Genomic DNA, 12,480 nt, shown 5'->3' with positions numbered 1-12,480 from the left:
CAATACGCTATTGATTCGATTCAACGCCGCAACGTTAGTATTATAGTTCTCAAAATCCTTCGCCACGAATAACATGCCGTATACCGACCTCAGTAAATACCTAGATAGTTTATATATATCTGGATGTTTGCAAATACATGTAACACTTAAACTAATAATGGGAGCGCGCAGGTACCGACACTATTATATGCCGTATTCTAACCTCAAATTTTCTCGATAATTATATAAACTCTAGGTATACGAGCGCTGCCTTAGAGGGTGTTTCATAACAATGATTCGCTAAAACCAAACTCGGGGCCCAGTACAGTATTACAATATTACAATTGCCCTGGGATTCTTTTTAACAGATAAGAAATTTTCCTAGAAATTAAGGGCGGGAGTATTCGTTTCATTTCGTGTTTTAACAAGCATAAAGAACGAATAGCTGGACTAAGAAGTAGGAGAATAGTAGGCAGTAATAGTATAGTAATGGAAACAATAGTAATAGCAACCGTATTAGTAGTTACTTTAACTGTGCTAGTAATCCTATTCTGTTTTATCTAACGAGCTGTCAACATGTTGCATGTTGTAAGCTGCCAGCTTTTATTTAGTGGGTCTACCGATTCTACCAATTTGCGCAATGCTAAATAAATTTATTGTTTCTAATGGCTATTTTCTCTCTCTCTTGGAAGAGACATACATAAATCGATCAAACAATGGTCTCCCCCAAGTGGTCTTGTAAATTAGTGTAGTCTCTGAGAACCTACAGGTGTTCGAACTAAAAAGGTTTTTTTTTAGCTTCGATTTCTTCTTTTAAGCATTGGCACATGTATGTATCGTATGTGCCCAAGTATATTATATTGGTGTACAGTGGCAGAGGAGTTCTTCTAGATCCGGCTAGACCTCACGAACACTCAAGGAACATTGAACTACTGGTTAGAGTATGACGTGGTACCATATATATTGTTCTTCTTTAATTGTAGGCTCTATGGCCAACAATACTATAGCCGACATCGATATTCCACCTTAGATGTATTGATGCAATGTTCGTTAAATCCTTTTCTTTTCTTTCTTCTTTCGTTCTTTCCTTTCCTTTTTTTTAAACATGCATGCACGCCCGAGTCATGGGGACTAGGATTCAGGTCTTTCCTTTTATTCAAGATAATTAGGTAAAAGAGTATTAGGTAAAGGGGACTTCCGGTCGTATGATACATGTAGGTACATGCATCTGTCTGAGTACTTTTTTTTGCGGGTTTAAACTGAGAGACTCGGAGTTGATTGTATTGTTTCGTACCTGGTACAAAGACAAAAAACTCTCCGACATATGTTGGCGGTTGGTGTTGCAATGATGCAGTGTTTCGTTTGAGATGTTTTTTCTTTCGAACTCGACACTCAGAGGTAGCCTAGGAATCTAGTCGTCCTGAGCCTACAATTTCGTCCGGGGCTAGTCCTAAAGTTTCATAAGATTCCTCGCCTTGAGGCCGTCTATCATCGCGGTGATAGAATGAGCTCATGAGCTAAACTCAGTACCGCTTGCCAACACATATCTTCTATCAAATTGCAACGTCAGCAGAACAAGTGTGAGCATCCTTAGTTATCATATTTGAGGTATGTTCTTGTACCAGCTTTGGCCAATTTATACATCTATGCTCTAACGGCTAAACTCAAGACTAAGCAAAGTGATATCATAAATTACTGACTAAGTATCTTGAATAGCTATCCCACCCGAAATGCCCCTCCTTGAAGCCGATTCGGAAAAGACCTCTTGATAACTGACACCATTGATACTCACCCCACCAATCTAAGCCAGGTTACCAGAAGTCAGTCTTACAAATTCTCACAACCCTCCACTCTAGCCGCTCGCCAGGAAGTGGGGTCCCCCATGGCAAATCTGCACGCCAAGGCTACTAGACGGGATGGCTCGCATGAACTTGAAGTCACATGATCAGATGTGTGGATGTATTTCCCCTCTTTTGCTGCAGCAAAAACGGGAAGATAACGGCCGATATCTTTTAAACAGAGATAACTGATTGGAGCTCGGGTTTCTGGCAAAGATTTCTACCGCATCTACTCGAGAGATCCTCGTAATTTTGAAGATTCTGGCCTTAAAGATGCTTTTCATACCTAGGATCGAGTGTTCTCGCGCGGGAACAGCGGCCAAATCTCATGGGTAGCCGTCGGTTCGGGTGGGCCTGTGGTCCTTATTTCCACCTTCTGTGCCAGGAGAAACAAGAATAGAATCTTGAACAGCCAACCACGATGCAAAGCTCTTATGATTGGCTCTGGCGAAGTTTTCTTCCCAGCGATTCGTTCAGGTTAGTTCGGTGGGCTCTTCCAGCTTTTGGGCTCAAGGAGACGGTTCGCTTGAGGGGCCAATCAAGCAGTGACAACTCATCGCTGCACCCACCCTTGACTCCCTCGACCACCCTCCCAAAATTTTCCTTCAACGACCTGCCCTGGCTGTCAGGGATCTTTACGGAGTACCGAGAAATCATAGGTCTACTCCCCCGCCACTGATGCTGGCTGTACCAGCGCATGGCAAGATGAGAGGAAGTTCTTGCGAAACCTAACAGTACCCTTTTTATTGGGAAAAGATATGGCTGCATATAGAAGCCCTTGGTGTGCATTATTGCAAGATTGTGCATGTCGCTGCAGTACTTTCTTCATGCAAGCTTTTTCACATCTCACCAAAGTCACTATCTGGATGCAAGCTTGCCATTTAGTCCCAAATCCGCTGTCGCAGTGAGGTCGTCGTCAGTCGCGGAAAGAGAGAAAGGCTACCTACTTACTAACCTCGTCGAAGCTAGGAGCCCCTCGGAACTTTCAGGCTGGGTTGATATATTCGATTTGGGGCACGGCGAGGATCTTCAAAATCCACAAAGCGGACATCTTTCAGCTATAACGGGGTCGTCGCCTCCTCCTTCTTCAGGATCTTTCACATTCTGCTGAGTTGTCCACGCTTCAGTATTACTATCCTAGTCTATCCTCAGGTAGACAGACGCGAAAAGCAAAAGCTTAGGACATTTAGCCCCCAATCTGCAAAATTTGCCCCCAGTGACAACAAAACAATTTATTGCCCGAACTACGACACGGTACTCCGTCTAATATTTTTCTTTTCTTTATGAGAGTTAGTTATCAAAACTAGCTGAAGGGGAAAGAAATCGAAAGAAAAATCTACAAAATCTGCGAAAGGTAGTGGGATATCTCTGTTTTGCCCCACGAACAACTCACCGAACCAATCCCGATTCTACACGAGATATTGATACTCTAAAGGAGCTACCGTTTCCGCTCGATTCTCGTAGTCGCACATATTTCCGCAGGCCCTTCGACCGTATATAGCCAGCCAACAATATTGGTTCTTTGAGATCTACCCCCATATTTATCGTCGAATAGGATAATTACGGTCACGACCTCCAAAAAGGCTGAAGACCTCTCTGACCAACAAGAAGAGCAGGAATTTTCTGTAGCCAGGGTCTAGCTCCGAATATAATCGAGAAACATCACAAGAAGGCAGGCCATCGTCATCCCGAGATTTCTTTACAAAAAAGAAATACAAAAAGCCTCAAAATCGATTTCGTACATACGTTGGCGATTCCATACCATTGGGCCCCCTCTGATTTACCCCAGAGGCGATTTCTCCAGTTTCTCGAAATCATCTAGGCACATACGTATACGCTTTCCCTCGCAGATTTTCCCTTGTCGCAATTCGATGCTGTTTCCCGCATTTGAACTATAGCGGCTCCATCGATATTATATCGTCCTGCGCTTCTTGCGCCAATATTGCGAAAGCTGAACACTGAAGTATTTTTCGCTCTTTGCCAAATTCGGGATTATTTGATATCTTGACGGTTGTTACAAAAAAAATCAAGCGCGTTGAAAAGTAGTTAGCGGGGACGGCCGTTGGCTATTGCTCGTTTCTATTTACGGGGTGTCCAACCTCCCGGAAGAACTATCGTGAGAACGAATTAATTCGACAAGGTCGCCATACTGGATAATCCAAAGAAATCATCACGGACAGGTGGGCCGGATCCAACTATCCGTCAGAAACCCGATGGATCGATGAAAACGATATCGACAACATCATTAACATCTCCCTTGTCATCTCGTAAGTCCACAACCCCGTGATGATTGCTGCTTCTGCTCCTGCATCTCCTAGCTCTGCTGCTCTTCCCTCTTCCTCTGCTGCTGTTGCTCTTGCATCTCTCCCTCCACTGTCCCACTGACGAGGAAAGCGAGATTACCTCTTCTTAATGCATGCTGAGTGGCGATTCGTTCGCTTTTCAATTTTTTGAATTGGAAATCTTGATTTTCTTTTCTTTTCTTTCCTGGACTTCATGCACGGTTTTTTTTCTCTTCTCGCTCTCTTGGGGTCCCTTATGCTGGCTGGTCTTATATGTCACAGCACGAGGGCGCTATCTCTGACAGCGGAGTATTCTTTTCGGTGTTCTCTGCCTTGAAGGTGGACCCGAGTCAGGAATAGTCAGGAATAGCCAGCAGGCTGCATGCTGCTTTGCTGGCCGAGGGACTTTCCTCACTGGCCAACCACCGCTGCATGATGTGTTGTCCACCGTCAACCGACAGCATGCTGCAGACACCTCACATATCATCCACCCATACACATGCTGCACAGGACATACTTCTGACTTCCTACATGCTTCTTTCTCCCACACTATCGTCTGATCTTGTTTCTTTCCCTCCCTCCCTCTCTTTTTCCCTCCCTCTCTTTTTCCCTCCCTCTTTCTCACTCCCAATCTTTGTTTTCTCGCTCTTCCTCCGAATTTGCTTTCCTTTGATACCCGAACTATACTAGTTCTGCGTGGTGTTTCTAGCTGTTCCGTTCGCATTGAATTTGTCCAGCAAGCAGTAGCTCAAATCAAGTCCTGTCCGGCCTGGTTTGATATTACTATACCACTGCTCCTCCCCCAGTCACCTGCCCGCCATTCCCTTTCCTCTACATTGGAATCTTCCCTTGAGATTTCCCATATCTTCTTCTGGTCTGGGGCATTTTCTTCATCATATTTTACCTCTCTCGATCACTCGCATTTTTATTCTTTTTTTATTTATTTTGGCATTTACACATACATACATATACCCCCATACATTACATACATACATACATACGTACATATCACCTGCATAGTCCGGCCTTACTGTAGTTTGCAAAGCTTCAATCAATGCGCTAACTAACTGCTTCTGTTTCTCGGTCTTGACTTCTTGGAAGTAGACCCTCGTTCGACATCTAATACAGCCCCCTCACCCCCTTCCACAACTTCTCAACCTTCTTCTCGAACTTCTTCTCCTTCTTCTTCTCATCTGCGACGTTCGTCATCTGCTACCTCTCTATCTTTGAACGTCCCTAGCCCGGTCCCGCCTGTTAAGCCAGTTGATACAGTATCACAACCAACTGCCAAGATGGGTGTAGCACAGGATGAGTATAGCCACAAGCCAGAGGCTAAGTCCAGGGCAAAGTCTCGCACAAGACTAGCGAGGTCCAAGTCGAGAAGTGCTCTCGCTCGTCATAATACTGGTAATAGCGAACCGAAGGAGACCAAACTATCGCGGCATCAAACTGGAAATAGCGAGCCAAAGGAAAGCCGGATACGAAAACATGACACTGGTAATAGCGACAGCAAGCTACAATTGCAAAAACAGAACACTGGTGGAAGCGACAGCCAAACGGCAATTATTGCCCGCGCGGCAACCTACACTAAACCATTGATTAGTTCAGCGACTTATCATCTCCCCCCTCCGCCGTCTGGGACCTTTGGAGGCAACACTACTTCTCTGGCGGAGCTTGCACACCTTGTTAGGCTTCAGTCTTATCAACAACTCAAACACACACAATCCAGGATACGGTTGCACCGCCAATTAATATCTACTGGTATTTCGGCACGCCTGGAAAGATGTGGTGCTTTAGCTAGGACCCATATGGTCGATTACTTTAAGGACGACAAGAAGAGGGAATTTGCCGTGTTATACAATGCCGTTCACGACCTCAAGGACTCTTGCGAGCGATTGGCCATGCTTCAGCCTGAACTGGATGTCACCAAAATATCTTACGGAGATTCAGAGTCGGAACGCCCTAAATCCTTGCATACTTTTCTCCAAGATATTCCTCCACAGACGAGAGACACAATCCTCTCCTTCATTGCCACACTGCGGTCAAATCCAAAGTTCCTTGCGGATAGACTGTGCAAACTTTCTCCTAGTGATCTCGACACAATTGCAAAGTCGAATCAAATCACACAAACCCAGGAATCAGTGCTCCCTACAAATAGAAAAAACGTCACTCCTAACCCAATAGCTCCAGTTCCCACTCTTGCCGTTGATAAGCTACTAGCTTTTCATAGACTTGACCCTCTCCATACCCTTATCCACACTATCTTCGCAAATTCCAGCGGACCGGACTCCGAGGAGGATCGTCGAAGAACTGATGTTTGGTCAACTGTTTGTGCTCGACTTCTCAATGAGAAGCGAGGTGAAAAGTTTTTGTATGCTGTTATGGACTCATGGTCTTCCATGAGAGAATGGCCTGCTAGGAACAACATTGAGGTCTGCCTCATGAAAATGCTTCAGGATGGCGCCGCGGTGTTGCAACTGGACCGACAAGAGGATACCTCTAACGACAAAGTCCGACAAGATCTTATCCGTAAACAAGAAGAGGAGTTTTACGTCAATGCATCTAGGTCATTGTTCCAGACTTTGGATGACGAGCCATGCGCTGGTGGTATTCCTGAGGGTATCCTGGAACTAGGACATGCCATCTTGGAGAAGATCGAGGATCCTAAGAGGAAGAAGCTCGCCGAGGTCTTTATTGTCGCCAAGTGGTTCTTTGGTAGATACCTCAATACTGCCATCCAATATCCTGAAGTATGTTGTCACGCATTTCGCCTTCAGTATTAATTTTTGCTAATAATGAATTTAGTATCATGGCATCATGGTGGGTCATTACATTAGTGAGTACGCTCGTCAAGCGATTCTGCGTCGGGTAATCCAGAGGATGTGCACCGACGTCTTCAGCATTTGCTTTGTTGAATTGTAAGTTGTTTCAATCTTCGGGTACAAATAATCCACCATATCTCACAATCATCGCTATAGGAAATCGAGTCGACCCATTGACCCTATCGTTCGCAACCATGTTGAAAGCATCATGGGCCGATTCCGCAATCCTCGTCCAAAGGATAGCAACCCAATTCTTCTTCCAGTCAAAGCTGTCACATCTCCTCGTGAAACTATCGAAGTCCAACCTTATCTGGTTCTGTGCCCGACCGATGTTGTTACCGTTTTCCACGCCCTCTTCCCCCAAGCTTCGCAGAGGCCTGCTACTTCCTCATCTGAGAAGGACTTTGGCTCCAAGAAGTTTAGTCGCTCAATCAATACCGGTCGCTCAGCCGTATCGCGCCCTCCAAGCATCTTCGAAAATGCTAGTGCATCTTTCAAGAGTAGCTCCTCTATTACCAGCGACAACGGACTTTCTACCATGAATGCCCCGTTGCTCGAGAATCAATATGGAAGCATGGACGAAAAATACGCTAACTCCCTAGTTGGCTCTCCAAACTCTTTCACCATTGCTCCAAATATCAAGTCCTCCCAGGCTTCTATCTATTCAATCCAGTCTATTACCTCCGAGCCAGATGATGAACTTGAAGTCTTCATGATGGACGTCAAGATGGCAATCACTGAGATGACTCGCAAACTCGGCGCGGAGGCAACCTCCGGAAGAACACACCCATGTGCTGAGAAATGGGCCGTCTTGTTTGTCTCCGCTGATGGCAAAGCTCTTTCCGGTCGCATGAAAACCGATTGGGAAGATGAGGATGATGATGACAGCGATAGCAGTAGCGATAATGATAGTGACGACGATTCTCCGGGTGAGGTGTCCAGAGACTATAATCAAGTCAAGCAAGCTATTATGAAGTTGATAGAAGAGTATGAGGTGCCAGAGGAACTTATCGAAGAAGATGAGAACCAATCCAAGAAGTTCAGCAATAGAACATCGGTTGCGACTAACCGGAAGCACGCTGCTCCGGTTGCCTCTACTGTTACCAGCTATATCCAAGACCAGAATCCGTACTTTCAAGCCACTGGTGGCTTGAGCGCTCTATTCAATGGCAGCCCTGATCGAGAACGTCAGCGACTTGATCTCCCACGCGACAGCAATGACCGCCTCCGACAATCTAGTAAGGAGGGCAACGCTGATGTTCTCTTGACTATGTTGTCCGCCGCTCAATCTCAATGCATGGCTCGTGGAGCTTATGTCGACGGTCAAATCTTTCACCGCGCTGTTACCATCCTCCTTCGCAAACTTGAACCTTCTCTCACTCGCAATGGGTTTGCACCACTTCTTCATATCCTCTCCCGCGGCTTCCGTGTTTCTATCGAGAAGTCTGCAGCCTGCATCGAGCACCTTGAGGCCTGGTTTGTGTGGTTGACTATGGCGCAAGAGAGACACGACTCTGCGACCAACGACATGCTTGCACTTACTAAGGCGCTTCGCGTGAAGATGTGGTACGTCACAGATGTTCGCAACTCTGCCGCCTATGATGATGCTCGCAATGTTGCCATGGCTCTTAAGAAGATGGCTATTCCACCAAAGACAAAGGATGGTCGTCCTATCCCTCAACAACGTGCTAAGACTGGTCTCACCCATCGCATGTCAACCAGCAGCTTCTCTCTTCTCAAAGGTGACAGCTTGATTGATACACTCGCCGCTCCCGTTGATAACGGCGGCCCGAACAAGCTTAGCGACGAGCAAGCCGAGATCACTAGTGCCTGGCTCAAGCGCTACTCCGTCACAAACTTCTGCACTGGAGAGGAAAGAATCCATCGTTTCTGTTGCGAGATTGACAAGTGTGTCAACAAGCTTGTGGGCAAAGAGATCCTTACAGGTCCTGTTCTTTGGTCTAGCGAGTTGTTTGCAAGAGACGAGAGAGAACTTGCCAATGTCCGTAAGAAGGGAGAGTTCCACCTCGCTGGTGTTGGCGGGTTAAATATGACCATGGACAACGTTGATGCCGACGGCGACAAGCTCAACAAGCTTAGACCAAAGGCTAGCGCAAGTGATCTCTTCGGTCTAGGTATTGGGCGCCCGAGATCTCAAAGCATCGTCAGCACCTTCTCCGCTCTCTCAACCACACCAAACAATCGCCCACGTGCTAGTCGAGGCAGTGCTTCAGAATCGTTCATGGATAAGAACGACCTTTTCAACACCCCAACTCCTCAGTTGTCCATGGAATCTACCCCAACTTCTGCTTTCTGGAGTCCATTTGGAAGTGTGACACCACTGGCAGGATCTCCTCGTGGCAAGGCTAACACTGCCCTTCCAACCTTGAGCACTTCAAGGTCCATGGAAGGTGAAAACCAAGAGAAGAAAGCTTTCCTCTCCTCCCTCAAAACCTCACTCATCGGACTTCTTTTGAGCGACCTCGGTCTTGACGTTTGGAGCCAGGGCAGTGAAACCGATGCTTGGTTCTCGGGTGGCCTTGCCGATGAGTGCATGCAACGTCGCGAGGACCAAGAACGTGCTCTGCAAGAGCGAAACGCCTCTTCGAAGAGTTTGAATACCGTTGCGTCTAAGAAATTGCTGAATCGCAAGAAGAGCAACAAAAGCTTGAGGAGATCCGTTTCTCACGCCAATGGAATCTTGGAAGCGCTTGGCCGTGGTGAGAAGGGTGAACTAGCTGCCCCTGTAGCTACCTATGAGACTGTTGGTCACGAGCCTCATTCCGGTGAAGACAACTCCTCCAGCAGCGATGCTACTGCCCGGTCTGCGACTACTGCCACTGGTGCATCATCAAACAACAAGAAGGGTTCCTACCAAAGCTTCCCATATGCCGTTGCCTTCCGCCGCCTTCTCACAAAGTTCTCTACTCACCCAAATCCCTTCGACAAGCTCAATGCTCTCTATGAACTCGAAATCCTCATTGTTGCTTCTCTCACAACAACCACCGGCAAGACATTTACTCGCCGTGGAACATTCCCCACCACTCCATCTGCTGACTTTGAGCCTGTTGCTCGTGAGTTGAGCGCTCGTATGAGCAACCTCATAACTCAGCCCGCTAATCTCGACGAAAGCCTTGCACATGCGGACGAGCGCCGGCACGCTGGTCTCTCTGGATCTCCCTTCATGACACCAACTGGTTCTCGTACCCCAGTGGTAACCAATCTTCCTTCCACAGAAATCATTGTCGAAGTCTGGCAGGAGCTCTTCCGTCAGGCTGATATTCGACCACGCACTCTCTTCCGGGATCTTCAATTCGTCGCTTCTTTCATCCCCTCCTACCAACTAGACCTCACTGTCCAAGGCAAGGCTTTTTGGGATATGGCTAATGCTGCTCTCCGCCTTAAGGTTGACGTTGTCAAGACAATGGTAGAGGTTGCTGATGAGGTTGTCGGCTATCATACTAAGAGACGTACCCCAGAGTCTGCTGCTGCCCAACCCGCTATTTCCAAGGAGAAGTTCGACAAGAACCCAGATCTCAAATCCAAGTCTCCACAGCCGCAAGGTTCTGAATGGATTGCCCGTTATTCCATGAAGGACGCCGCCAGCATGTGGTTGATTACAGCCAAGGAAGGAGATGCAACTGCACAACGCGAGCTTGCTATCTTTTATCTTACTAATCCGGCATTGCTACCACTGGCCACTATGCCGATGAGCAAGACTAAGGATATTTTCCGCAACGACTCAACAGTTACCCGAGGAGTTGACCCGGAGAAGTGTGATCCGTTGAGACTGTGTGTTTCCCATCACTGGATGGAGCTGTCCTCTCGTGAGGATGAGCTAGCAAAGAGATATCTCAGGCAGAGAGATGAGTGGTAAAAATCTCATTATATACCCTTTTGTTTATTTTACTTTATTTTATTTTTGACGATTTCTTTTTTCATATTTCTATGTAACTTTTTGCGCAGACATGGGACTCCGGATGACATTGGACATTGTTTTTTATTGGGTTTTTCGGCATAATTATTCGTTTTGCAGCATTTTCTCTGATTTACCGTTTGATGATATCCTTATGCCATAGCGTCATGATCATGATAGATTCATTTTACCTTTTCTTTGGAAGTTTTGTCAATATTTTATGGTCTTTTGAAAGCAAAGTTTATGGGTATATAACTACTAATTTTCATAAGTTCAATTATAGCGATATAGCCTTTTGTCAATCTAACGCTTTCTCCTGTTCACCGTCTAATTTTCAGTTGTTCAAAAAACTCAATACTTCAAAATTTAACGAATCTCATTAATGCCTTTCAATTTTTACAGTTTTTCTTTAACGTTGAAAAAAAAATCGAAATCTGCATGATGCGTTTCTTCTATCCTCTATTTTCCTATTTTATGGATCCTGGATCTTTATGGACACTCTCTGGATGGACCAGATAACTTTCTCGTGGAGGTCTCTTCCTGCGAATACGCCCTTCAATCTTGTTTCTCTGGACCTGGTAAAAGCGCCACTTCGTCCACCAATCGGCATCTAAGAATTCTCTACTACATAGTATGCAGGTATTTTTTTTCTCTTGTCGAATCTATGTTTTCTTCTTCTTACATATCATTCGGGCTTATCACACCATCATAGCGGAGCGTGCTTTGCAGTTTATTTTTATTTTTTTCAATTCTGAAATATAGCGAAACCCGCATAACCCAGTAGCATATTGGTTCATGGATTGAATAAAATGCGCTACAATTATTGTTGTCGCTTTCTTACGAATGACTCTTTCCTTGGCCACGGCTCTCCATGCATAACAGAGTCGCTCATAATGTTACGTAGTTTATTTTATTATGAAATTTATCGGCCCTCAAAGTTGACATTATACATGTATCTGGGGGGGTTTTTTTTGGCAACAGATCGCTTCAGCGCATGCCTGCAGCTTGCAGATACCTCGGCTCGGTGATATCTCACCTTAGTGACTTTGGGTTTGAAAAGTGTGATTGCGAGGTTTTTAACCCATTGAATCAGGTGTTTTGGGCGCATACGAAGCTTGGAAGTCAATGCGTCCCATTGCATAGACTCCCTTCTAAAATCAAGAAATCGGTGGCTTTGAATCGTTCTGCCTGGTCATCCACGACGGTTTGCGACGGGCCTCCCCACGCCGAATCAATTGCAGCTCAAAGCACAGGACACCGCGCCTGCAGGCACCAAGCTTCGCGTTTCCGCGTCCGGCAAGGTTGTTTTCCTTATGCCTATAACACGCGAGACCTATTTTTTGCCACGTCATAAAAAAAACGGGTTTAACATTTTTACGTTCCTCTTTGATATTCCTTTTTATGAAGGTTGGGGGGCACTTTTCTTCACCAGCCAGCCCTCTCATTTTTGTTCCCTTTTCTGCAAGCGCGGGTTAGGCTGTGTAAGCATATCTGTTAAATAGGAAAAAGGAAGGGAAAAAAGTGACCATGTAATGTCAATTCTATGCACTACAAGGGGGATGGGAGATGGAATATGCTATGATTCAGGTCAGGATTTGAGAAAGGCAGAAAAAAAAAGGACTCAATCTTCGATATCTTTCGAT

The 12,480-nt window shown here is 45.9% G+C and overlaps 1 protein-coding gene across 1 annotated transcript; it reads left to right on the top strand.

Annotated features, from left to right (window-relative positions):
- Window positions 1-5,391: 5,391 nt before the first annotated feature.
- Window positions 5,392-10,798, top strand: AOL_s00054g178 (uncharacterized protein; the record flags this gene model as incomplete). The annotated part of the gene is made up of 3 exons (XM_011121494.1): window positions 5,392-6,849; window positions 6,905-7,017; window positions 7,078-10,798. The coding sequence occupies 3 exons, from the start codon at window positions 5,392-5,394 to the stop codon at window positions 10,796-10,798; spliced, it is 5,292 nt and encodes a 1,763-aa protein (XP_011119796.1).
- Between the last annotated feature and the right edge of the window lie 1,682 nt (window positions 10,799-12,480).

Source organism: Orbilia oligospora (genome assembly GCF_000225545.1).
Source record: "Orbilia oligospora ATCC 24927 unplaced genomic scaffold scaffold00054, whole genome shotgun sequence".
Lineage (NCBI taxonomy): Eukaryota > Fungi > Ascomycota > Orbiliomycetes > Orbiliales > Orbiliaceae > Orbilia > Orbilia oligospora.
This window is presented reverse-complemented; position numbering and strand designations above follow the sequence as displayed.